The sequence below is a fragment of the Cannabis sativa genome, chromosome 4 (genome assembly GCF_029168945.1).
Source record: "Cannabis sativa cultivar Pink pepper isolate KNU-18-1 chromosome 4, ASM2916894v1, whole genome shotgun sequence".
NCBI classification, from domain to species: Eukaryota; Viridiplantae; Streptophyta; class Magnoliopsida; order Rosales; family Cannabaceae; genus Cannabis; species Cannabis sativa.
This window is the reverse complement of record NC_083604.1, coordinates 8,873,715-8,900,369: the sequence shown is the minus strand read 5'-3', so window position 1 is coordinate 8,900,369 and position 26,655 is coordinate 8,873,715. Positions and strand designations below refer to the sequence as shown.

General features: G+C 34.7%; 1 protein-coding gene and 1 pseudogene across 1 annotated transcript; one reads left to right on the top strand and one right to left on the bottom strand.

The window, feature by feature from the left end:
- The first annotated feature begins 11,113 nt into the window (after nt 1-11,113).
- LOC115695443 (zinc finger CCCH domain-containing protein 18-like) lies at nt 11,114-12,981 on the top strand (annotated as a pseudogene).
- Nucleotides 12,982-14,303: 1,322 nt separating this feature from the next.
- LOC115712838 (mannosyl-oligosaccharide glucosidase GCS1) lies at nt 14,304-24,856 on the bottom strand. The gene is made up of 22 exons (XM_030641226.2): nt 24,301-24,856; nt 24,138-24,211; nt 23,790-24,041; nt 23,321-23,492; nt 22,892-22,978; nt 22,706-22,774; nt 22,475-22,571; nt 21,373-21,455; nt 18,821-18,928; nt 17,794-17,915; nt 17,581-17,688; nt 17,411-17,484; nt 16,938-17,063; nt 16,616-16,683; nt 16,054-16,200; nt 15,916-15,966; nt 15,709-15,765; nt 15,254-15,403; nt 15,060-15,151; nt 14,849-14,958; nt 14,712-14,775; nt 14,304-14,600 (listed from the first exon to the last, which is right to left on the bottom strand). Exons 1-22 carry the CDS (start codon nt 24,604-24,606, stop codon nt 14,456-14,458), a joined length of 2,562 nt encoding a protein of 853 aa, XP_030497086.2. The 5' UTR covers nt 24,607-24,856; the 3' UTR covers nt 14,304-14,455.
- Between the last annotated feature and the right edge of the window lie 1,799 nt (nt 24,857-26,655).

Sequence of the window (26,655 nt, the reverse complement as noted above, 5' to 3'; positions counted from 1 at the left end):
TAGTGACTCGTAGTCTGGAACTTTGTCTCTAACATTGTACTATGCAATAACTTTTTTAAGGGTGTTCACAAAGTATTCGATCTAATCTAATTCGCACGATCCAATTTAATCCAATCCGCAAAATGCGGATATCCGCACTTGTGCGGATCGGATGTTGTTTGACCTCAAAAAGTAACCGATCCAATCCAATCCGCACTTAATTATACATATTTTTAAAAAATTATAATATATAATATATATTAATAAAAAAAAAAATACAAACTTCTTTTAGTAACATATTGAGTTGGTGTATTTTATTTATTTTATAATAAAAAATACAAGAAAAATAATTTTATTCACATAGACACATACACATAAATTTAAATATATGTATACTAGTTTAGTTATTTTAGTAAGAGATACATATATATTTTAGTGTAAATCTAAAGATAAGTACATATATATTGATATATATATATATTGGTTTAATTTGTATATAAATAGAGATGGAAATAGATTATTATTGGAGATTAAGAAACAATAGTATTTTTTTAATTTTTTTCTATGAAATATTAAATAATTTATTATTAAAAAAATAATCGATCCAATCCGCACTATTGCGGATTGGATTGGATTGGATTTAAACTCTTATGCGGATCGGATTGGATCCAAAATATGAAATCCGCACTTAGTGCAGATTGGATGTTGTTTGACCAAAAAAGTGCGGATTGGATCAGATGAACACCCCTAGCTATGCACATCTATCCCAGTATAGTGAACGTTTTAGAAATTTTATTTGAAATTTGATAAGAAGCAACTCTACTCCCACATTGTCATAGGTGAGTCTATCAAGAATACTCTTGTAGCTTTGTATTCCAATCCACTTGAAGTATAGATCTCATTAAGAGCTTCTATTTACTCAGCCTTAAATCACTTTAGGAATTCATGCTTCTCTTTTTTTATAATTATAGCATGATCTTAGTTTTATCACTTCATAACTTATTATTATCCATTGAACCTATTTTTTAGGATCTCTAGTCTATAGGTCAGGTTGTTATTCTGAGTGATTTATCAATCTAAGGGCAATAGTCCTATTCCTTTTGATGTTTTAAGGACTTTCTCTCTAGCTAAACATTTCGTCAAAGGATAGGTTAATATCATCATACATGATCCACTCTAACGGCTCCTGTTGAGAGACTCTCTAACAATACTGTGCTTATGACATAATTTATTGTCTTTTGCAATAGCTGTGGTACTATCGCAATAAATCAACACATCTGAAATAGGTCTTTCCCATAAAAGAATTTCAGCTAGCAGGCTTCTCAGCCACCCAGCTTCTTCACTAGCAGTAGCTAGTGCAATTATTTCAGGCTCCATTGTAGATTGAGCCAAAATAGTCTGTCTCTTAAATTTCCATGAAGCAGCTCCACCAATTATGGTAAAAATATAGCCATTGGTTGCCTTGGAGTCATCAAATAAAGTATTCCAATTAGCATCATTGTCAATGTTTTTTTGAGGTATCTCATAACCCTTTCAATAGCATTCCAATGCTCTGCACATGGTCTACTAGTAAACTTGCATATAATTCCACGACATAGGCAATGTTGGGTCTAGTACAGTCAGTGGCATACTGAAGACTGCCAATGATGCTTGCATATTCAGATTGTCTTACACTATCACTAGTGTTCTTAAATAATTTTACAATGGGATCATATGGTGTACAAGCAAGTTTGCAGTTAAAGTAATTATATTTCTTTAAGATCTTCTCAATGTAGTGAGATTGATCTAAAGAAATTCTCTTTTCAGACCTAGTGATTTGTATACCAAGGATTACATCCGCTTCACCTAGATATTTCATATCAATTTTTTCACATAACAGAGATTTCACTTTATTCACGACATGAATATTTGATCTAAAAACTAGCAAGTCATTCACATATAAACATATAGTAGTACAAACGTTATATTTAGATTTATAGTAAATGCATTTGTCACTTTTATTTATTTTAAAACTGTGTGAGATGACAAGATTATTAAATTTCTCATGTCATTGCTTAGGTGCCTGTTTCAATCCATACAAAAATTTATTTAATTTACACACTTTATGTTATTGACCAAGAACAACAAAACCTTCATGGCTATTAAACGCTTGATTACTATTGTCGTGCTTCAGGACAAAGCCTTAATGTTGATAAGCCAGTCCTTTCTTTCTCCCCAAATACTTTACCTGCCATCCAAACTAGCCTACATCAGATTTTGTAGATGGCTATCAAGCCTTGCCATGAGAGATACTTGGGATTACCTTCATACTTAGGTAGGGATAAAAAAAATTTTGTTTGGAGAAATTAAAGATAAGTTATGGACTCTACTTTCAGCCTCGCAAGAGAAATTGTTTTCAATTGGTGGCAAAGAAGTACTTCTCAAAGCAATAGCTCAATCTATCCCCATATGTTATGAGTTGCTTTTGGTTTTTGAAATCTCTTGTCAACAAATTGAGACAATGTGCAATAAATTTTGGTGGGGTTCTAACTCTTCATCATCTGGCATAAATTGGAAAACTTGGAAAGCTCTCACTCATTTGAAAGTTGAAGGAGTGGGATTTAAGAGTTTCGTTCATTTCAATCAAGTGCTTTTGGAAAAATAAGCATGGCTAATATTCTCCAATCCAAATTCTCTACTAAGTCGAGTTCTCAAGCCAAGGTACTTTAAGAACTCGTCTTTTTTGGATGCGGACTTAGGTTCTTACCCTTCCTTAACTTGGAGAGGTATTGTTTGGGGAAAAGAACTGCTGTCAAAAGGTCTTCGATGGAAAGTGGGTAATGGTGCCAATATTTTTGGTGCAACGGATCCATGGCTGCCAAGAATCACATCTTTTAAACCAGTGGTTTTTAAGGGCCACAACTCAGCAATGAGAGTCTCAGATCTTCTTTTAGATAATCGACAGTGGAATCATGAGCTGCTATCAAATCTGTTTTTGGATTCTTATGTTACAAAGATTCAAAGCATACCTTAACTCTCTTTGAACACCAAGATGAATTAATATGGCATCATGAATCGAATGGTATTTACTCTATCAAAACTAGTTATTCCCTTGCAACAAAATTTGATGAACAACAATCTGCTGCCAGCGATATACAATTGTTACAATGGTGGAAAAAATTCTAGACTTTAAAACTTCCATCAAAAATTTGAATTTTCATGTGGCGTGCTATCCATGCTTGTCTACCAGTCGCCAATATTCTTCAAACAAGCTATATTTTTGATTCTGCTCGATGCTCCTTATGCAACACAGATAAAGAGACTATAAATCATGCTCTCTTTTTCTGCAAACATGCAAAAAAGGTGTGACTGTCCTCTGGTTTTGATATTCATGAGCTTTTAACTTATCACATGAATCTTAAGGAATTCTTACTTCATGTATCTCATATATGGTCATCTTTACATCTTGAACAATTTGCAACAATACTTTGGAGCATTTGGACAGAAAGGAACAAAGAAAGACATGGAACTAAACCAAAGCCTCGTGAGGTTATTCTCTATTATGCAATCTCATACCTGGAAGAGTTTCACGTTGCTCGTAATTTTTGTCTTGTTGTTTCCTCGAACCTTGCTGGAGAATCTCAGACAGAGTATGCTCAAGATGCCACCTGGTTGAATCCCCCTACAAGCCGCCTGAAATTGAACACAGATGTGGTTGTTAATGCAGCTAATCAAACCTCTGGTTTTGGTGCTATTTTGCGTAATAGTGCAGGCAAAATTGTTGCTGCAATGTCTGCCCCTTTTCGAGGTTGTTTCTCACCGGTTGTCATGGAAGCTTTGGCTCTTATGCATAGTCTACAATGGCTCATTGATCTTCAACTACCTGTGCATTTAATCGAGACTGATTCTCTCTTAATAGTTAATTACTTTCCTCACAAGAGCTAGTTTCGAATTTCCATTACTTGTTAAATAACATTAATCGTTTAGTTTCTAATTTTCCTGGAGCTCAAGTCTCTCATGTGTATTGATCTACTAATAATGTTGCTCATTTGTTGGCTAAGTTCGCTCTTTCGGTGGGTACTCAATGTTCATGGTTGGAGGAAATACCTCCTCTCATTATGCCCTTTGTATTACGACTTTTGTTTTAATATAGAGACATTTTATCTCACAAAAAAATAAATAAATAAAGACCATAAAAAAACAAATAAAAATTGTTTATGGATTTTGGTGATAAAATTTTAATATTTATAGAGAATTTTGGAAATAGGAATAAAGCTATTTTTTTTTATGTTGTTTGTGTAATTATGCGCGAGAATATTTAGGACAACTTTGACTGTTGTTTTAGTTTATAACTTTTCGACATTTAATTGAAAGACAAATGCTCATGAGTTTTCATTTTAGAGCTGTCATCAATACGTGACTGGAAGATTTTCACTGGCCAAATTCGATAGTTGCAGTAACTTGAATACTCGCATTTTGAATGCTGTCATGGCTGCTACGTTGTATACTCTTCGGAAGAATAGGAATAGATGCATTTTTTATCTTTGTTGTGTTGCCCCAAGATGTTTGAGTATGGAAGTTAGAAAAATAGTTCAGCTTAGATTTTTAAATAAGGGTCCCTTTAAAGCTTGCCAAAAAAAGATGTATTTACTCAATGTTGTTGAGACAGTTAATTGTTAGTTAAAATGGTTGTTAGTCTGTTACAACTGTTTAGCATTCTTGTTGTGTATTCTGTTGTGTTTTTCGGTTTTAGCCTTGTGTCAAATGTATCCATATATATAGTACTGCTTTAGTACTATCAGACTCAATGAAGTCATTCTTTCTCACTTCAATCTTTTTCTATTCTTTCTCTTTCCTTTTCCCTGTTATTTTCTCTGTTCTTCCTTTTACTCTCCTGCAATGTCTCACAGGTTTAACATGGTATCAGAGCGGGACTTTCCTCCATTGACGGCAAACATGGCGACGATCGGAGCTCAAGTTACGCAGTACAACGGAGGTGCTACTCAACCAGCAAACAGAATCGGGGATAATCCTTCTCCAATCTCATTCAATCACACTCTCTCGATACGTCTTAATGACCACAACTTCTTGTTGTGGAAACAACAAGTGCTAGCTGCAATTAAAGGTAATCGGCTTCAAAAATTCATCTTCGATCCACCTCCAGCCCAATTTCTCAGTGATCAAGATCGTGCCCTAGAAAATATCAGTCAATCGTACAGTGACTGGGAGGTCCAAGACCAGCTTCTAGTCTCATGGCTACTTTCCTCTATGACCGAGAGTCTTCTTACAAGGATGGTGGGTTGCAACACAGCACAACAGATCTGGAACACTCTTGAAAAGCACTTTGCTCTTCAAGTTTCTTCCAAGATTCTTGAGTTCAGAACCAAGCTTCAACAAATCAAGAAAGGGAGAATGTCATTGAATGAGTATCTTCTTAAAGTGAAACAGATGGTGGATCTTCTTGCATCAGTTGGTGAAAGGCTCAGTGCTCGAGATCATATTGCAGCGATATTCAAGGGCTTACCTAGTGAATATGACACCTTTGTCATCTCTTCAAACACTAGGATTGAAGAGTACTCTGTTGCAGAGATTGAAGCCCTTCTCCTCTCATCTGAGTCAAGAATTGAAAAGAAGGACACTGAAATTGATCTAAGTGCTCATATGGCTGTTCAAGAATCGGATATGACAGCTTTAATGGAAGCTAATGTGGCCTACAGGAACTTTAGACAGCAACAGCACCCTCGATTCAATGGGAATGCATTCAATAGGAGCAGCCTCAGACCAAATTACCACCAAAACTCACCTTTGGCTCCACCACCAGGTTTCTCTAATCACATACCTCCTAATAGCAACTTCTATGGTCGTGGTAATATGCCTTTTAATAGAACTGGTAGATCACCTCCTATTCCTTCTAATAATAAGCAACAGTGTCAACTATGCTTGAAGATGGGACACACTGTTCATACCTGTTTTTACAGGTTTGACAAGTCATTTACAGGTCTAGCAGGGCCTAATCTTACTGCAGAATTGGGATCATCTTCAAGTGCTAATGCTCAAGCAAATTTAGCCACTGCTGCTCAAGGATCTGATGAAAATTGGTACCCCGATTCCGGAGCAACCAACCACTGCACACCCGATATGAGCAATCTCACAAATTGCACCAGTTATGATGGTCTAGAAAGGATGTATGTTGGAGACGGATCAGGTTTGTCTATTACTCATGTTGGTCAATCTCGTTTTTTGACAGAGCACACTAATAAACCTCTTGTCCTAAATAACTTGCTACATGTTCCTGAAATTACCAAAAATTTGTTGAGTGTTTCTAAATTTGCTTTGGATAATAATGTTTATTTCCAATTTCATCATGACATGTGCTATGTTAAGGACGAGTTGAGTCATCATACACTTTTGACGGGGAAGCACAAGAATGGCCTATATACTTTTGACCAATCTCAAATCAACTTCTTACCCGAAGCTTCACAAGTGCCTACTGCCAATGCCAACCTAAATCATACACTTCAATGTAATACTGTTTGTAGTCATTGTAATAAAGACAAATTTAGTGATTTTGATGTTTGGCACAATAGGCTTGGCCATCCCTCTGAAAGAACAGTTGCCAAAGTCCTGTCCGTGTGTAATCTGCCTTTAATCAATAAAAATGTCTCTTTTTGTTCTGCTTGTTGTCTTGGCAAGATACATAAGTTTCCTTTTCCAAAATTCTCTCAAACTGTCTATACTGAACCTCTTCAACTTGTTGTAGCTGATTTATGGGGACCCTCTCATACCTTGTCCTATAGTGGCTATAGCTACTACATTAGCTTTGTGGATGCATATTCTCGTTTCACTTGGATATACATGCTCAAAGCTAAATCGGATGCCTTAAAAATGTTTTTACAGTTCAAGGCCGAGGCTGAGTTGCAACTTTCCAAAAAGCTCAAAGTTCTCCAAACCGATTGGGGTGGAGAATTTAGATCTTTCACAGCCCCTTTACAACAAATTGGAGTCATTCATAGATACCCTTGTCCAACAACCCACCAACAAAATGGTCTCATTGAGAGAAAACATAGGCATATTGTTGAGCATGGTCTTGCCTTGCTTGCTCAAGCCTCCATGCCCTTAAAATTTTGGGATGAGGCTTTTCGGACTACTATCTATCTTTACAACAGACTTCCCTCACCTGTGCTTCATGACAAATCTCCTTTAGAAGTTCTGTTCAATACAAAGCCAGATTACACAACCTTGAGGACTTTTGGATGCACTTGTTATCCCAATATTAGGCCCTATAATAAGCATAAACTTCAGTTCAGGTCCTCACCTTGCACTTTCCTAGGCTATAGCTTGAATCATAAAGGTTATAAGTGTCTTGACTCTACAGGTCGAGTGTACATATCTCGAGATGTTTTATTTGATGAACACTCATTTCCTCACTCCAAAATGATTCCCTCCTCATCAAACACTACTCAACCTGTTGTGTCATCTAGTGCTGCTATTCCCACTGTCATTAAACAAAATAATTTTCCTCTTGAGATTGATCAAAATGTTGTGATAGACACTGATTTACATGCTGCTACTTGTAATACTGGTGCTACTAACTGCTATGGCAGAATTTCCTCTACTGTTATTGCAGGTACAGATCGGGTTAACACTGAAATGGCAGCTGAGTCATCTGATTTTCACACTAACAACCTCACTGAGACCGGTCCAACTCAGGTGCCTACACCAGACAACACTGTTGCTGTTGAATCAACTTCTCCAATCCTCACACCTACTACTTCAGATCACACCAGCATCTCTGCTGGTGCTCCAGCAGCAGCCACCATTGCACCAGCAGCAATACCTGTTAGCACTAATAACATTCATCCAATGAGGACTCGGTCTAAAGCTGGTATACACAAACCAAAAGCTTTTCTTTTATCTCGATTACCTGTCAATATTAGAGAAGCTTTACTTGATCCTCAATGGAATAGTGCTATGACAGATGAAATACTTGCCTTGATAAGAAACAAGACTTATACTCTTGTTCTTCTCCCCCCTGGAAGGACTGCAATAGGTTGTAAATGGGTTTACAAAATCAAAGAAAATGCTGATGGTAGTGTGAACAAGCTTAAAGCAAGATTGGTGGCTAAAGGGTTTCATCAACAACCAGGTTTTGACTTCACTGAAACTTTCAGTCCAGTGGTCAAACCCATCACAATCCGAATTGTTCTCACTCTTGCTCTCTCTCATGGTTGGATCATTAGGCAACTTGATGTTAACAACGCTTTTCTGAATGGTGATTTGCAAGAGGAGGTTTACATGTTGCAACCTCCTGGTTTTGAGGTTCCAGGCTCAGCTCATTTGGTGTGCAAATTGCATAAGGCTCTCTATGGCCTTAAACAAGCTCCTCGAGCTTGGTTTGACAAGCTACAGCATAGTCTTCTCAATCTTGGTTTTGTTTCGAGCAAGGCAGATCATTCTCTCTTCATTCAACATACATCCACATCTACTCTTCTAGTGTTGGTCTATGTTGATGACATCATTGTCACTGGAAGTGATTCTACAGCTGTTTCCAACTTAATAAGCTGCCTCAACAAAGAGTTTTCTCTTAAAGATCTTGGTCCTCTCTCCTATTTCTTAGGAATCGAAGTCACTCACTCTTCCACAGGCATGCATCTCTCACAAGCAAAATATGCCAAAGATCTTCTTACCCGTGCTGCAATGGATGGTGCCAAATCAGCCTCAACTCCAATGACTAGTGGATTGAAGTTATCGGCTTATGAGGGGGAACCAGTTGACAATGTTCAACACTATAGATCTATTGTTGGAGCTTTACAATACTTGACTATAACAAGACCCGAGTTGTCCTATAGTGTTAACAAAGTTTGCCAATACATGCAGAACCCTTTGACAACTCACTGGAATGCTGTGAAGAGGATTCTCAGGTATATAAAGGGCACTCAACATTTTGGTTTATATCTGCAGAAACCTTCCTCTCTTGATATTGTCGGTTTCTGTGATGCTGATTGGGCTTCAGATCCTGATGATAGAAGGTCAACATCTGGTCATACTGTGTTTTTTGGAGACAATCTTGTTGCTTGGTCTTGCAAGAAGCAACACACAGTGTCTCGGTCAAGTACAGAAGCCGAATATAGAAGCTTGGCTAATCTCACTGCTGAGATCTCATGGATTCACTCTCTATTTTCAGAATTGATTATTCATCTGTCGAGGCCTCCTGTGGTTTGGTGTGACAACCTTAGCACGGTTCTCTTAACCTTAAACCCCGTCCTACATGCTAGGACAAAACATATAGAGTTGGATCTCTATTTTGTAAGAGAAAAAGTGCAGCAGGGATTTATTGAAGTGAAGCATGTGCCAGCAATAGATCAGCTTGCTGATGGATTGACCAAGGCTATTTCAAGCACACGGTTTGCTGATTTTCGAACCAAACTCAAAATTGAAGATGTATCAATTCTGAGTTTAAGGGACGGTGTTGAGACAGTTAATTGTTAGTTAAAATGGTTGTTAGTCTGTTACAACTGTTTAGCATTCTTGTTGTGTATTCTGTTGTGTTTTTCGGTTTTAGCCTTGTGTCAAATGTATCCATATATATAGTACTGCTTTAGTACTATCAGACTCAATGAAGTCATTCTTTCTCACTTCAATCTTTTTCTATTCTTTCTCTTTCCTTTTCCCTGTTATTTTCTCTGTTCTTCCTTTTACTCTCCTGCAATGTCTCACAGGAATAGATGCATTTTTTATCTTTGTTGTGTTGCCCCAAGATGTTTGAGTATGGAAGTTAGAAAAATAGTTCAGCTTAGATTTTTAAATAAGGGTCCCTTTAAAGCTTGCCAAAAAAAGATGTATTTACTCAATGTAATTAAAAGTTGGTAGTGTTGGGGGTTAGTGGCTACTATTTGTAGCAACTACTTGGTTGTTGGTGTGGCATTGTACCTTTGTATTTACTTGATTTTTGAATAAAGTTTTTTGTTTTCAAAAAAAAAAAAAAACTTTTCGACATTCAAAGTGGGAGTATGTTATTATTTGCTGATGTGTAGGTAACCTTATAATTGTAATTAGTCTCTTTATTATGTATAGTAATGAAAAAAGCCCTAAAAAACATCTCTCACAATTTAAACATTTAGATTTTGGTTTGGCACAATAAACAAGTTTTCATTAATGGGAGGGAGGTGTGTTGACGCAAAAAGAAATTTCAAATACCCCAATGACGATTGGCCTTTTAAAATTGTGTCAAATCAAATTTACAACGGCGCCTTGACACGCAATAAACATAGAGTATGTTGAAAAATACCACTTTTATTAATCAATTAATCAAATTTACCTTTACTTTTATATTTATTTGAAACATACCTCTTTTTACGTGTATTGTACCCAAAATACCCTGATATAAGAGAGTCACATGGAGAGTATCTTGAAGTGACAGGGGCAAAATTGACATAATGTTTAAAAAAAGAGGTAAAAATGATAAATTTTAAAAAAAGGAGTAAAAATAAAAGATGACAATATAAAAAGAGTATAGAGTGTAATTTTCTCAAAACATATAAAAATATAAGGGAAATTTATAAAAATACTGAAATTTAATTTAATTTTTACAAAAATACTGTCACAGAATTTTTTTCAAAAATACTGTGTTTTTATAAAACGCCAGTAGAACACAAAACAGAACAACTCAAAACAACAGTAGAACACCAACGAAAACTTAACACAGTATACTGCAGTATAAAACTTATAAAAAAACACAGTAAAAAAATAAAAAATACCACCTGACAGTATTTTGTAAAAAAAATAACAAAAGTTAGTATACCATGTAAATTTTCTAAATATAATTGTATAAAATTTTAAATATCTTTTAACAAAAAATTTATTTAAAACAAAAACATACAATCTTTTAATATTTTTATATAATTTTTATAATATATTCTTATTAATTCATTGTTTTATGCTATTAGTTTTTTGTTATTTATATATTATTTTTTTGTTATATTTATATATCTATTCTATATAAAGTGTGCCTATATAACTAAATTCTTGGTTTATGAGAAATTTATGGGTGACTTTTTATTTATATTGAATAAAATAATAAAATATTATTTATATATAATAAAATAATAAAATAAAAATAAAACAAATCCCATTAATATTTGAACAGATATTTGATCCTAATTATTTGAGAGTGACAACCTTCTTTAAGTTTTCTATTCAAAAATAACAGTTTTTTGCGTGTAGTTTGGTTGGTTATTTGATGGCACAGAGCCAATGGAGGCCGTGATCACCATTGATGTTCTGCGAAGAGCTAGAGCTGATGTTACTGTTGCTTTTGTGGAGAAGGAGCTTCGTGTTGATGCTTGTCATGGTGCTAATATCATCGCTGATACTTAGATTACCGATTATGGAGAACAAGGAATCTTCGTACTCATTACTCTACCTGTATGTATTATCTACTTTGATTATTTATTTTGATTGTTTGGATGACGAGAAAATTTCGTGTTGTTGTCGAATTGAGGCTTTTCACTTATCAGTTTTGGTTTTGCTTGATGTCTTTAGTAATTTCGATTTTGTTGATCGACATTTGATTGAGATTGTGTCGATGGTGCCAAAGTGAAACTTATACAATACTCAGATTTTAAATTATTTTTGTTGTTATCGTTTTGCAATTTGAGGTGTGTTTCTGTGAAAATAGTCATTATAAAAATTTTATTAACAACAAAAGTTACACTTATGTGACCATAAATTTAGACTATTATGGTCACAGTATAAATTTGATGTGTAGAAAAATATTATAGGATACCTTATGTTGTGTACTAATTCAAGAACTGGAACCAGAGAATGTTACAAAGATTATAGGATACCTTCTTTTAAACGACTATGATGACCAGCAGTTTCTACGGTTGGCTTCTGCTCAAGATACATTTTGTTCATCAAATCATATCGAAGGCAAAAACTGAACTCCAACTATTAGCTTCTAATTCAGTCTCAAATCCTTTGTCACCTTCCATAAACCCAACTTCAGGTTTCTCTCCATTCTCTTCTACTGCTATTTCAAGGCCTAAATTGTTTTCAATTTTCAAATACCATCTCCTTATTGGGATCCACGGCTTGTTAAGAATTAGAACTCTGAGATTTTACAAATGGAATTCTATGACTCACCCTTGGAACATGAAAAACTTTACCAGTGTTTGAGTTTAGAGGATTAGATGGAGCAAATAAATTCTCAGTATCAGGATTAGGTATGGACAATTACTATCTAGATGTTGGAATTGGAGGCTTGAATGGTAGAACAAGTAGGAGACTTTCTGGTCTTTCTGAGATTCCAGTTAAGACTTGTCATTATTATATCAAGGGATTTTGTAAGCATGGAAGTAGCTGTAGATATTCTCATGGGAAAGTGATTCCTGAAAGCTTTTCTCAGGCCTATGATTATGCTAATGACGACCATCTTTTCTCACCTGGCACACTTGAGAAGTTGGAGTTAGAAATAATAGAGCTTCTTAAGTCAAGAAGAGGGATTCCTGTTTCGATTGCTTCTCTACCAGCGATGTACTATGAGAAATATGGGAAATATCTACAGGCTGATGGCTACCTCACAGAGAGCCAGAGGCATGGAAAAGTTGGGTATAGTTTAACAAGCTTCTGGCTCGATTGAAGAACAATATTCGGCTTATTGAAAGGTAAAAATCTTTGTCTTCGGCTTTAGTTTTTATAGCTGACTATTATATGAGTGCTAAAATATTTCACTCTTGTCCATGATTAGCAGGCCTCATGGACAACATGCCTTAATTTTGGCTGAAGACTCTACTATGTACATGGATCACCAGAATGAAAAGATTGATCTAGGTCCAATTGTTAGCGGGGCAGATATATCTAACATTTTCAGCTGAGAGGACTTTCACTGAAGAAGATGTCTCAATCTACCTGTCTATGACAAATGTTATCCTTAAACTTTGATTTTACTTTTTTTTTGTCTACTTCGTTTGTACTGTTGATATGCTAATACTAAAATTACAGTCATATTGATGAAATTTTCCAGTTATTGTATTTCGGGCGAGACGAAAATGCTGGTGGTTATGGTTTAGCCTTACAGGTACTATATCGTCATCTATGATCGATGGTTCAAGATTTAGTTTCTGCTGTGTAATTTGAAAGTCATATTTGTTTAACCTTAGATGACATTACAGCCTTTAGAACTTTCGTTTCAATTAAAATTAAGATAATATATTATTTGTTTTACCATATGCATTTTTGTGTAGTAGTCTCACAATTCAATCAAATGGCTTGGTTTATATAATATTCGGGAATTGAATATAAATATTGTTATGACATGTGCTCTTTCTATGTTTGTTAGGAGTGGGAGAACATAGAAAGAAGTGAGAAACATATATGATAAAAGGAAGAGGAAAAACAATTCTGATATAAAAATGGACAATCTAATTATATGCAAACCCGGCTAGAATGAAAAGTGCAAAATACAAAAATTATACTATTGTCTCTGTCGAAGCAAATGAAAATTAACCTCCAACAATGAGTATTATTAGTTTTCTTATCTACAATTTTTGAACAAATGTTATCTTCAATTATCAACAATTTAGAGATTGATTTTTATTTTTTTTATCTTACATACATTTAAGTTAGGAATAATTACATAAGGCACAATTTTTTGTAAAATATTTATATTTTTACGTTCAATGAATGTTTTTTTTACATTTTTACGGTTTTTCAAAAAATAACACGAAAACAACATAAAATCAACAAGAAAACAACATAAAAGTAACATGAAAATAATATCAAAATAACAACAAAAAATAACATACATATAACAAAAAATTAACAACAAATGAACAAAATTTTAACATAAAAAGACCGTATTTTATGTAAATAAAATTAAAAAAATCGTAAAAATATTTAAAATTTCGTGAAACCGTATTTTTATTGTTTTTGTGCATTTGTGAAATTAACCCTTTAAGTTATATTTCCTTAAGTATTGGAAGATTAATTTTTGGTTTATTTTTGGATTTACTTAAAAACATATTTAAATTATCAAGCTTTCTTAAACACTAATATATTACATCCGGTATTTACTTTTAATTGTCAAAAATTATAAATTATATTATTTAGATACACATAATAATAATAATCTTACCTAATAACTAATAATATTTTTTCTTTAATTTTTAATTGTACCACTTTTAAATAACGTAGAAAAAACTTAACATAAAAAATTTAGTATACGTGCCTCGCACGTAGTTTTTTGCTAGTATATATAAATATATATATTTTTTGTAATTTTTGTATTACTTTTATAGAACACGTGAAAATGTAAAACAAATATTTGAAGCTAAAGGTGCAAAAAATTCAGCAAAAAAAAAAAAAGTATTTTGTGTAAATTTTTCTAATAAAAATTGGTGTCAGCAAATAATTTAAGAAAATTAAAAGGAACTAAATGGCTTGGTTAATATAATTCCCTCCCTTCTAGTTTTAGTTATGTTGAATTTTGATATCTAATCTAAGTGCCGGCATAATCTTCTGCCATAATCAATAGCACGAGAGATGTCCACCCAGTAAAAAGGCGTGCACCTTTTCCCTTACCATTCTTCTGATCGTACTGTTCCCATAAAAAGCCACTTCGGTGATAATTGCCAACCACATTTCTGCATCAAGTTTTGGCATATTATACGACAAAGCTTTCTTAATAAACCCAAAGGCCGATGCAATTTACTGCCAAAAAAATAATGTAGGATATGTCAATGAATAGTAAGTACCTAACCAAATTGCTCCTCAAATCATTGTAGATGGTTCTTGCTCTGTCTTTAAATGGTCCATCTTCTGTAGCAACATGAAAATCAAATTTAGTAAAAGGGAGGAATATTCTTAGGAAGGAATTGTCATAGTAAAATACCTTTAGAATAATGGTTAAGTGCAGATAGAATCATGTAATTCATATTCATCCAAATTGGACCCCTCCAATACGGCGGATCATGCTCTGTGTTTCGTTTCATATACATAGAGCTGTAAACAAGATTAGATTACTTAGTACTGTGGACAGAAACAACAATCAGGGAACAGTTCTGAAAATTAGCATAGAAGAGTAAGACTGGTTTTATACTCACCTTGATCTGGCCAGAGAACGAATTCCAAAATCAGTCCATAAGATACTCCTATTTGATATAAGATCCAGCTGCTTTCCCAAAATCCATGATTCCTACAATGAGAAAAATAAAAACAGAGAGAGATTTTAATATAATTCTGCTACAATATCAATTAAAATGGCATTTATCTTTTGATGACGGCATGTGGAACTCACAGGTGGAATGATCTTCCTCATGAATGGGAAAAGGCTCACATAGCCAATATGAGGGACCAGTCTCAACTTGGGGTTTTCTAGAACTTCACGAACAAGCTCTCGACTTGCATAGTTGTTTCCATTCATGATTTCTTTCCAGCTTAAACGAACCTTGCATAACCAAACCAACAAAAAAATCAGAGCACATTTTACAACAATGATTGTATATTAAGAGAAGTAAATGAGACAGGAGAAGTTAACATGCGACACTGAAACTAAATTGAAGTAAAAGCAATGAATACCCTTATAAGCACATAATACAAAGAAAGATGAGAAATACTAATTCATTAAAAATATATTTGAAGACTAGATAAAATATAGAGGACCCCATAACTAGAGTTCATGTTTACACATACATCAATGGAAGAAAGGCTTATGCATTTTAGGGATGAAAAAAATGTTATTACAAATCATACCTTTTCAGTATGGTAGCCAAAATCAAAATATGCCCCGTATGCATCGTCAAAGTGCATCTGTACATCAAGAACAGTTGAGATGAAAAAACAACAACAATAGAAACATCAAATGAATTCCTTAAAATACCAACACCATTTATTTAAGAGTGAAAATGAGGTTAAGAAAAAAGAATTGCCAAAAATTGAGAATAATAAATCAGGACAAACCTCATTCAGAATTTTAAAATCTGAAAGACGCTTGGCCGTGTTACCGTATTCCTGCACCATATTTTAATATAAAATATTAATCTGGCATTACACACTAGTACTAGTATTTGATACATCAAATGTTCACTATCATCATACCTTTCCAAATTCATTTTTCTCAAAAAGCTCTGTAATAGAATGCAAACAATCCGCTGCAAGAAGCATCCAGCATCTAAGATCCAAATGACGCTCATCCTCGGTTGGGTGTGAAGCTCGTGGGTAATCATCCAAACCAGAAGAAAGTGTCTGGGGGTTCCCAAAAAAACAAGTTCTGTTTAAAATTGTCATCTTTGAAAAGAAAGCAGTCATCAAATTAAGAGTTTTGATCTTTTAATCAAAGCAAGAGAATGCACAAGGATCTTTGTGGCACATATTAATCAAGACACACACAACTGGACAAAGTCTTACATTCCAAAATAATAGGAAAGGATCAATTCTAAGACACAATTCCATGTTGAATGTTTGTTCCAAACTTCCGATAATATTAGTTAAGTGGAATAGGAGTCGGGAAACATGAATAATAGAGAACACTACACATCTAAAAAGTCAGGCTCTACCTGTAATGCCTATACCTAATAACCCCAGCATATGATGCACACACGATAGCTCTTCTATATAAACCCAAACAAAATCAAATGTAAGAAGATAGAAGTCAAAGAACCTTTGGATTTAATTCCCGTCTTGTCATATTATCTCTTCCATGCCAATAGTAGCTGCCCACTTCCTTCCCTGTTTTTCACAATGAACAAAATTTTAAACCAATCAAATGATTAAGAATAAAAGAAATACTTACTACAACATGAAGGACTTCAGTGGAAAAACCAAAACATGCTTCTCTATGTCATGTATGATGATAAATATGTCCTACAAATGTACATAAACTATTGACTAAACAGAAAAGTTTCAGAGAGTCATCACCCTTAAAATTAAAATAAAGAAAGATAATAAAATGCAATGAAACAGCAGGTAGTCAAAAAGGGTACCTGACTGGGATGTATTGAACCATTGAAACCATGCTTCGAGGCGGACAAAAGCTCGCTCCAGGAATGAGATTATCTCGTTGCGCTCAACAGAATTAAATTTGTTTTCCTTCAAACCATGAATCATATCTAAAATTTCAAACCAGATTAGATTATCCTTGCATCAAGGCACAAATTTATAAATAAAAGAAAGGAAGAAAAAGATGTTCTTCAGAAATAAAGAGATAATATTTATGACTAAAAAGATAAATTGCTGAACAAATATGAGCAACAAAGTTAATTTAAAGAAAAATGCAGCACAGTACATAAGAAGATGTTGTGTGTGACCACCAAAATCTAATATCGAAGAGTCAGATTTTACCCTATAAAAGCATTACCATCAAAAAACTATTAAATTTTCAGTGAGAAAAATGATCTACAAGTAGACTCATTGAGCAGATTAATCATTTAGTCCCCCGGGAAAGAGAGGAGATTACCATGTAGCACAAGAAATAAAGTTGGTGGATTTCCATTTGTTGGATACTGAACTACAAATTCCTCAGGGACCTTACTGCAATTTCCCACAATGTATAACGTAAGTTTTAGAAGAAATCTTTTATGTTAGCACATTTATTAGAGAAGACATATATCTGCTTAACTAGATCACCTTAGAGCTTCAGCACCTAAAATTTGCTCACGTGGAATCCATCCATCAATATTCATTAGATCTAACCAATGTCCAACAATATCCATGGAAATATGAATATCCCATCGCCTGCTCAATGAGGAAATATTATAAATAACAGAATCGCCAAAATGGAAATAAAAGAATAAGCAATTGACATCTTAATATTTTATATATAGACATAAAGCAACACACCATATCAATAATTGATGAAAACCCTCGTCCCACAAGAATCCCCTAGGAAAGAAAGGTCGACTTGGAACAGCTGTGTAAAGCTCAGCTGGCCAATACGAAATAAAATTATCACGAGTTCCCACCTGAAAGAGAAAATTGTATACTGTATAAATTTGTCAGAGAGGGGCTTGCAAAAAAATTATAACTAGTCAGATACGATCAGTGGTTTTCATGTACTGTTAATCAGTCAAACTGATGCAAATACATACAGATGAACATGATGAATAGTAATTTGGATATTTTTTAGATTTTATCTTATATTGAGTTACGAGAATTTTTAGTATACTGTAGCTTCCTAGTTGAAGCAGGCTAAGGTTATTTGTCTATCCATTAGGTTCAGTTACGGTTTTCTTTTGGCATGGTAACACCAACAAAAATTAAAATAGCAAAGCTAACTACGTTACGAAAAAAGTAGAAGAGTTTCTTCCATCTAAAAAAGTTCATTGTCTATCCTAAGGGCATGTATGATTAAATAAATACATTCTCTTAAAATTCTCCATTGATTCCGTTATATCTCTTTAGATTCCACACTTACTCTATTATAATTTCTCTCTTCTATACTCTACTTCTCTCTCTCTTCCCTAGATCGCTTCTTTATTCAATTTCCTCTATTTTATTCTACATCGCAAACTGCCAATGCCATAAGTAGACATTTTTTTTCCTTAAATAGCTCAAGCTTCGCAAAACATATGGAGTTATTACTTATAAAACTACCACAGTTATAAAGACTTGCCAGCTCTACTTATCCCCCTACCTTTTCACTGAAATTTTTTCACATTATCATGATTCTTTTTATACATATGATTTCTGTTTCTGTTTAAAGTTTTCTCAGAACCAAATAGCATAAACAGTCACTTGGTTAGCAAAAGAACAACTATTTCCCTTTGGACAGTCATATAACTAGTTGTCTCCCGCTTCACAAATCTTTATTCAGAATAAACTTGAAATAGAAAATGGACAGGGTTTAGAATAAACTCAGACAACTTACATTCGGATCTCTAGGAAATGAAATTTTTGACTGGCCATAAAAGTAGCCAATGCCACCCAACATATTTCCAAGAGCAAACTTTCCCGCAGCAACAGATTCTAGGTCAACCTGAAAAAAAAAATCATAACATGATTTCAGAGAAAGAGATATTTATATACATTAAAATGAAAATTGAAGGACAATAAATAAACTCTCAGCTTTAAAAAGAATACTGAGATTGGAGCTTGGAAACGAGAAGAAAAGAAAAACATCTTGGAGGAAATACAGCTCTAGCAATTCTACTGTCCACATCGCACACTTTCAGAATACCTTATTTCAGAGAGATAGCTATCTACAAGCATTAAAATGAAAATTAAAGGACAATCAAAATGAACTCTCAGCTTTAAAAAGCATATTTATTTTAGAATTATGAATTTAGAAACGAAAAAGAGAACAGCTAGAATGTGCTAGACTGTTAATCCCTTGGTTAGAGACCCATCGAATAATTAAAATAGAACATGATTGGGAAAGCACGAGAAAGAGCATAAAAAAAATTGTTCAGCTATGCTAATTTGTCAACATAACAAGTATTCTTGCAAAGCCATAAGTAAATATAAAGGTCTATAATACTAAGCGATGATTCGACGATCTTCTCACAATAGCTCCTAAGCTTCAGCCAATAGACTTTCAACTCAAGTTTGGGACGAAATCTCAATGGATTTCAATGAGAGATTACCATGATTAGATGGATGCAACTAAACTACACAAATGTATATGTCTTGAGGTTCTAGTCCCTCATGGGTACCTACATGGCGATTGTTATAATTTCCTAGTCCCTAAGTATTGTAAAGTTAGGCAAGGATCCTAGTTTCAAAAAAAAAAAAAAAACCACCCTTGTACACATTCACAGTTGCCTTGGCATATATTAGGGAATTACTAAGAAGTAAGAATACACAGAATGTCGCAACTCGACGTCCCAATCGTGACAACCACCATAGACGGCTTGCTGCGACCTCACAAATTCCAATCTTTATCCGGTTGTGGCACAAGGTGGATCAAGCACTGGATGCCTTCGTGGTTCTTGCAGACGGGTAGAACCCAATAGGTTCATCGTGCCAAACAATATGCTAACCCCAAGAACCTAGTGTGCAAAGACTTTGTTTTGTTACATCAAGAATGGGATCCACACCCATTTTTCCAAACAGTGGTCTCTATAAATTTTCTATCCTGTTCTTCTTGGTTTGGTGCTTGTTGGGATCATCAAGGAGGGCAATTTGATAATTTATTTGATGGCATTTTAAAAGAGGGAGAGAGCACACCAAACAGAAACATGACAAGAAGCTTATCATGAAAAGGTCCACTCTCAATCTCACATTTTCTTTCCCTTAGGAGAGCAACACATTACTGGTCTTGTTCTTTAACATAGGTCGAGCTAGAATTTGGTGTTATTGTCTCTTCACCTAGAGGACAAGGTGAAATTTGGGCGGCCACTAAGGTTAGCTCCCAGAATTAGTAAGGATGAGTAGAATGAGCAAAGTATGGTAGATAAAAAAGGGTATATTAGTCATTGTATTGAGAGTGGTTATTGAGTGGGGGATTGGATAGGTGAGTAAAAGGGATAGTGGGGGTATGCATGTCTTGAGATTTCTTTCTCTGCATCAAGGTCCATAAGGACCAATAGCTTGTTCATTTTCATTTATGGTTTAATTAGATATTATTACTTAGTGGCTTTCTTGGCTGTTTGGCTATTTGTTTGGAATTTATATGTACTCAAATGATCAGAGCACATCATAAGGCCATACCAATAGAAATCTCTTGCACAACAATGAAATGAAAAACTTTCAACAATATACTATGGGGACTGTGATAGTGGAATTGGAACAAAGGAAATGAAAAGTAGCTTATACACTTAAAACAATACCCACAACAACAATCCACTTTGTTTTTCATGTTTCACAACTTCGACACACAATTAAATAGAACTTGGCTTCACCAAATATTCCCCCACAACTAACAACAGAGCTAGAAATGAAGGTGGAACTGGAAACACTTTTAGGGCTACATTCAAAGCAATGGATTGATTAAAAAAACCTTGCCATATCAGAAAATCTCCCAGATTTGAGACGACTTGGGAGGATTTTTATAGTAAAACAACAATTTCCTAATTCCCCTAAAAGAAGGATGAAGGTTTGGCAAAGGGAAATGTTAACCCTTGCTTAGTTGTACATATTCTAGAAAGAAAGAATTTAAATATGTCCAGTTGTATAACTAACTAGGATATAAATACGCTAGCTTAAGGGTTAGATCAAAATGATTGTTTTCTTTTTGAAAGAGTTGAGTCGCTAGAAACGACCAAGCCTCTGCAGCTTGGAAACCTATTGTGTACTTTTGTGTTGTACTATTTTTCATTCAACAAATAAGTTTGACAGTGAACAAGTTCCAATCAGAAAAAAGTTTTGGTCATTATAGAAGTGTAACTAGAGCAATTTAGCATCCACTTCACATTAAAATCTACCATGATCCAAGAGTTAGTAAATAAAATGTGAAATAGAATATTTATTGTTATAATATACCTTGTTTTCCATATTAAACTTCTTCTCAAACAATGTGTCAAAATATTCTTGCTTCTCTTTCAGTTGACTAGTGAGTGAGGTACCTTAGATTAGAATGAATAAGAAATTAGATTACAAGGAATAAATAAATCTCTAAAAATAGAGGCACTTTTTGGTGGGTCACACATACAAACCAACACATGCTTGGCACACATAAACTTACATATAAACTTTTAAATACATAACATCTCTCAAACAGTGTCCAGTATGGGTGCAGTGACTGTGAGATACATATTTAAAAGGTTATAAAATGATTTATTAATATGGAGGGGAAAAAAACTTTGAGATATGAATTAGATTCTCAGTTCAGTGTAAATAATTCAAAATCAAAAACATGATTATGAATCCCCACCATGGGTCTTAACTTTAATTAAGAAATCCCTAATCTTTTGATAACTTAAGAAATCCCTAATTTGAAACACCAACTACATACTTATAAGATACACTCCAGGGTAATAAACCCTAGACCACTTCAAAAAACACAAAAAATGTTAAAAGTCATTATCAAATCTAGAATATGTTAGAATTTTTAAAATATTCTAAGAAATTTGTTAGAGAAACCAAGAACACTCTAGAAAGTTTTAAAGAAAACTTGGAATAGAACTAAGATTAGATAGTTCTAGAGTTGTTTAGAAAATAGTAAGAAGTAATTAAATAGTTAGTAAATTAGAAAAATCTAGAAATATTTAGATACATCATTTGTAGGCTATAAAAGAAGTGAGGTGTGTGCTTAGGATGCAAGTTTGAGCAAGAGATTTCAAGTGTGTGAGTTCTTAATAAGTGTCTAAAAACAAAGTGTCCCAAAAGTGTGACTTATACACAAGTGTGTAGTAAAGGTGTCTAGTGATAAAATAAAAGAGTAAGTGTTTAAGGTATTGTGGTCTAGTAAAAAGTGTTCAAGTCTTGGTGTAATTACTTTTTCAATAATTAAAATAATTACGTTTTTCACATGTTGTGGTGTCCAACAAAAAACTCATACACACATATTTAAGTTAGCCACAATTCACACACCATAATTTAATTTTAAAATAAGAATCAATCAGTATATATTTCATGGGAAAACCTGTAAGGCTGCTGATCCGCTTTTCTACTTCAGAACTCTTTGAACCAACACCCGAAACAAATGCAATATCTATTTTGAATGGAATCCTGGCAGAAATCTGCATAAAATAGATATTTTAGTATAAGAGATGACATGGTGAAGATCAGATATGAGGTTCATGATCTTAAATTACTAAATGCACTTTGCTTATTATATTTGGAGACCAAATGCAATACCTTTGTGACCACATACCTGAAAAACTGCAATATTTGGAGACAACTCAGACGTGTCAGGTAGCTCCAGACGACCAAACTTTCTAGCCTGCAGGCACGAAAATTGGATTTACCAAGATACAAGTATATTAGGGGTAAAGAACCAGAATTCCATTAAATTATATTAATACTAATGTTTTTTTCTGTCACATTAAGTTATACGTACTTGTGTTGCAAGACTTTGCTGCACAAGATCAGATAAATTGTGAATATGAGGCGTCCTAAAACCAGAATAATGAACCTCCAAATCATCCTGTAAATATGAGAAACATAAAAGGAAAAAGTTAATTTCACAAGATATTCAGCTACATACATAAAGCTTGGTAATTAAGAATTTAAATGATGTGAACTGCAAGAGTCATAAATAACCTTTCAACAAACTAATTCTAGACAATACTTAGTCACAGGAAGAAACTACGGTTTGTAAAGATTGGGATTTTTACCTAACTTAAGTTGAAAAAACCTACTCCTAGAGGTTGGACAAACAGGACTGTTCCTTTGATTGTGTTAAGTAAGCCTATTTCTCAATTTTCATGGCAATAGCATTAAATATAGCTATACTGAGTTTACAATGGTGTTCCTCAGTTGAAATTACCTGTGACTTCAAATGTAGCTGCCAACTTCCAACATCCGCTCGTGAACCAGATGTAAGAAGAGAGTCATGAATGTCCAAAGTATCACGACCCAAACTTAAAACACTACCATCTTCATCAGCCAAATAGAAAAAAAGATGTCCAGCGCCTCCTGAATCCTCACTCTGCATGCCTCTGCAATGTGCCAATGGAACAAGTTAAGATAATAAGGATAACAAGTTCAAAGATGCAATGCTCCTGTAAAATATATATATGCAGGGGAGAGTAAAAGAACTATCAAATGGGAGAGACTTGCCTGAGCTCCCAACAGTTAACCCAAATACCAAAGTCACTTCCAGCTACTTCTAACTTCTATTGCAGAAAATTATTAAAAGTCAAACCCAAAAACATCCCTCTCATACCATAGTAAAACTAAATGCATTTCATTCAGCAGAAATCCAGACCCGAAAGAAACAAGGCCAAAATACTTACTCATCTTTTTGCACATCAACTTGAACAGCCCAATCTCCACCATAGCCACTTCCCTCTTGCTTCAATTTCAAGAAACTCGTGGTCAATGTCATGTCCTTATCAACAATTACTTGATTCCCAAAGTCACGTCCATTATGTTGTGTCCAGCCATATTTACTTAAATCATCAGAATCTTGGCACACATGCCGCATGAAATACCTTCCATCCTTAATCCCAATCCACATTAATCCAGCCACCAATGACCGAGGTGTCCTGATCAGGGGCAAAAGCTAAACACAGTAAGACAACATGAAGCTTTTCATGAAATGTTTCAATCAGAAATGGAAATAGCATCTTTACAAAGCATACCTGGCTCGAATTCCAAGATAAACATGAGGACGATATGTTCCCCAATACAAACTCTCCTTGTGCTCACCTTGAAACTGCCAATACCCAATAATTTAACCAAATCACAAAAACACAAAACGCGCACAAAATAATTCCGGAAATCCATATCTTAGTCAATAATCACCTGAGGGAGGTCCGTGACTTTCGGAGAAGGGAAGGGAGTGATAACCCTAGGCTTATGAGATTCTTCAGTGGGGCTAACAAGATCATATATGAAGAACCACATAACAAAGAACGCAACCACGGTACATCCTAGCATCACCTTGAGATCAACATTGAAAATTCGAATGGAATCTTGATTTCTACCTCTATCTCTACGGAGTTTAAGATCGGGCTTGGTTTGACGCAATGAAGACTCGTTGCGATCATCGTCATCATCGGCGGGAGACTTGATTCTGCTTCGAGCATTTCTTCTACTTCCCCCAGTCATGTGGGGAAAGACTCGGTGATCGTGGCAAGAGAAAGAGAAACTTGGTATTAAAATCAGTGCCCTAACATGGAAGACCTTTTCTTTTCTTTTTTAGCTGAGCCTGTGAGAACTGAGAACTGAGAACTGAGAATGAGAAATGGAGTCTTTGAATCGACTTGCACCCCCAGCGCGGGCGGAAACTAATTTGGACAAGACTAGGAAAACTGACTGATGTTTGTGACTAAACTTAAGTTTTCTTTGTTTACACTGTAAATAGTATAATGCACCTCCTTATTATATCTCTATTTCTTTTAATATTCCAAATAAATTTTTAGGTCAAATTTTTTTCATGGTCATGTACATTATGATTATTTAAGTAATCTTGCAAAATTTTAAGAAATTCAAAAAAATTTAATACACCGGAAACAGGGTTTATACAGTGTGTTGAGAAATAAAAATACCATCATTAGTTTGCACCACTTCTATGCCAAGAAAATAGTGCATTAGTCCAAAATCAGTCATTTCAAATTCAAGCATCATGGATTGCTTAAATTTTTCAATCATGACACTATCATTTCCAGTATAAATCAGATCATCCACATATAAGCAAACAATGAGCATTTTACCTCCATCTCCAAATTTAATAAAAAGTGTGTGCTCATATGGACATTTATGAAAATCTTCCTTTGAAAAATAAACTTCAATACGACTATACCAAGTCCGTGGAGCTTGTTTTAGTCCATAAAGAGCCTTTTTTAATTTATACACTTTGCTCATTTCCATTCTTAACATAGCCAGGAGGTTGATCAATAAATACCTGTTCCTCCAAGTCTCCATGTAAGAATGCAGATTTTACATCCAACTGGAAGATAGGCCATGAATTCTGAGCAGCTAATGCGATCACCAATCTGATTGTATCATGTCTTGCTACTGGAGCAAAAACTTCTTTATAGTCCACGCCGAACTCTTGCTTATAGCCTTTAGCCACCAATCGCGCTTTGTGCTTGTCAATTTCACCATTTTCCTTCAACTTTGTCTTGTACACCCACTTAACACCAATAGTCTTTTGTCCTTTTGGAAGCTCCATTAACTCTCAAGTATTGTTTCTTTCTATGGCTGCAATTTCAGCATCCATCGCCTTTCTCCACTTTGATTCTTTAGCAGCTTCTTCATAAGCTACAGGATCACAATCTGAAAATAAACAAAAATGTGTGAGTGGATCCTCTTCAGAATCGTCAGAATCAGATACCTCATAATCCATCATCCATGCAGGCCTTTTCCTCTCTCGTTGAAGCCTTTGTTCAGTGGGTGCTTCATCAGCATGTGGACTTTGAGTGATTGTTGTTGTAGGTTGTTGGACTATCTCTACAGGTTGTTGTTGCTGTTGTCTTTTCTCTTCATCGCCATCAAAATTTGCTGGAATTTGTTGCTGAACAATATTCTCGTTCCATGCCCAGGTTCTTTCCTCATCAAAGATTACATCACGGCTAATAATGATTTTCTTGGTATTAGGATTGTACAACTTATAGGCTTTTGATTGATCACTAACACCAAGAAAAATACATTTTTCTCCTTTGTCATCTAACTTCTTCCTCTTCTCATCATGAATGTGGGCATAAGCAACACACCCAAAAATTCTGAAATGATCTACCGCTGGTCTTCGTCCACTCCAAGCTTCTTCTAGTGTCATATTTTGAACAGCAAAAGTGGGACTTCTGTTCAAAATATGAATACTCCAATTCACCGCTTCTGGCCAAAAAACTTTTGGAAGCCCACTCCTCAACAGAAGGCTTCGCACCATATTAATAATTGTGCGATTTTTCCTCTCGCATACTCCATTTTGTTGGGGTGTGTATGCTGTTGTGAGCTGCCTCATGATTCCATGGGTCTCACAAAAATTTGAAAATTCATGTGAGTTGTATTCTCCTCCACGGTCAGTGCGAAGAACTTTGATAGGGCTGCCAATTTCTTTCTCAACGAGCACTTTAAAACTTTTAAAGGCTCCAAAAGCTTCAGACTTTTCCTGCAAAAAATAAACCCATGTCTTCCGACTAAAATCATCGATGACGG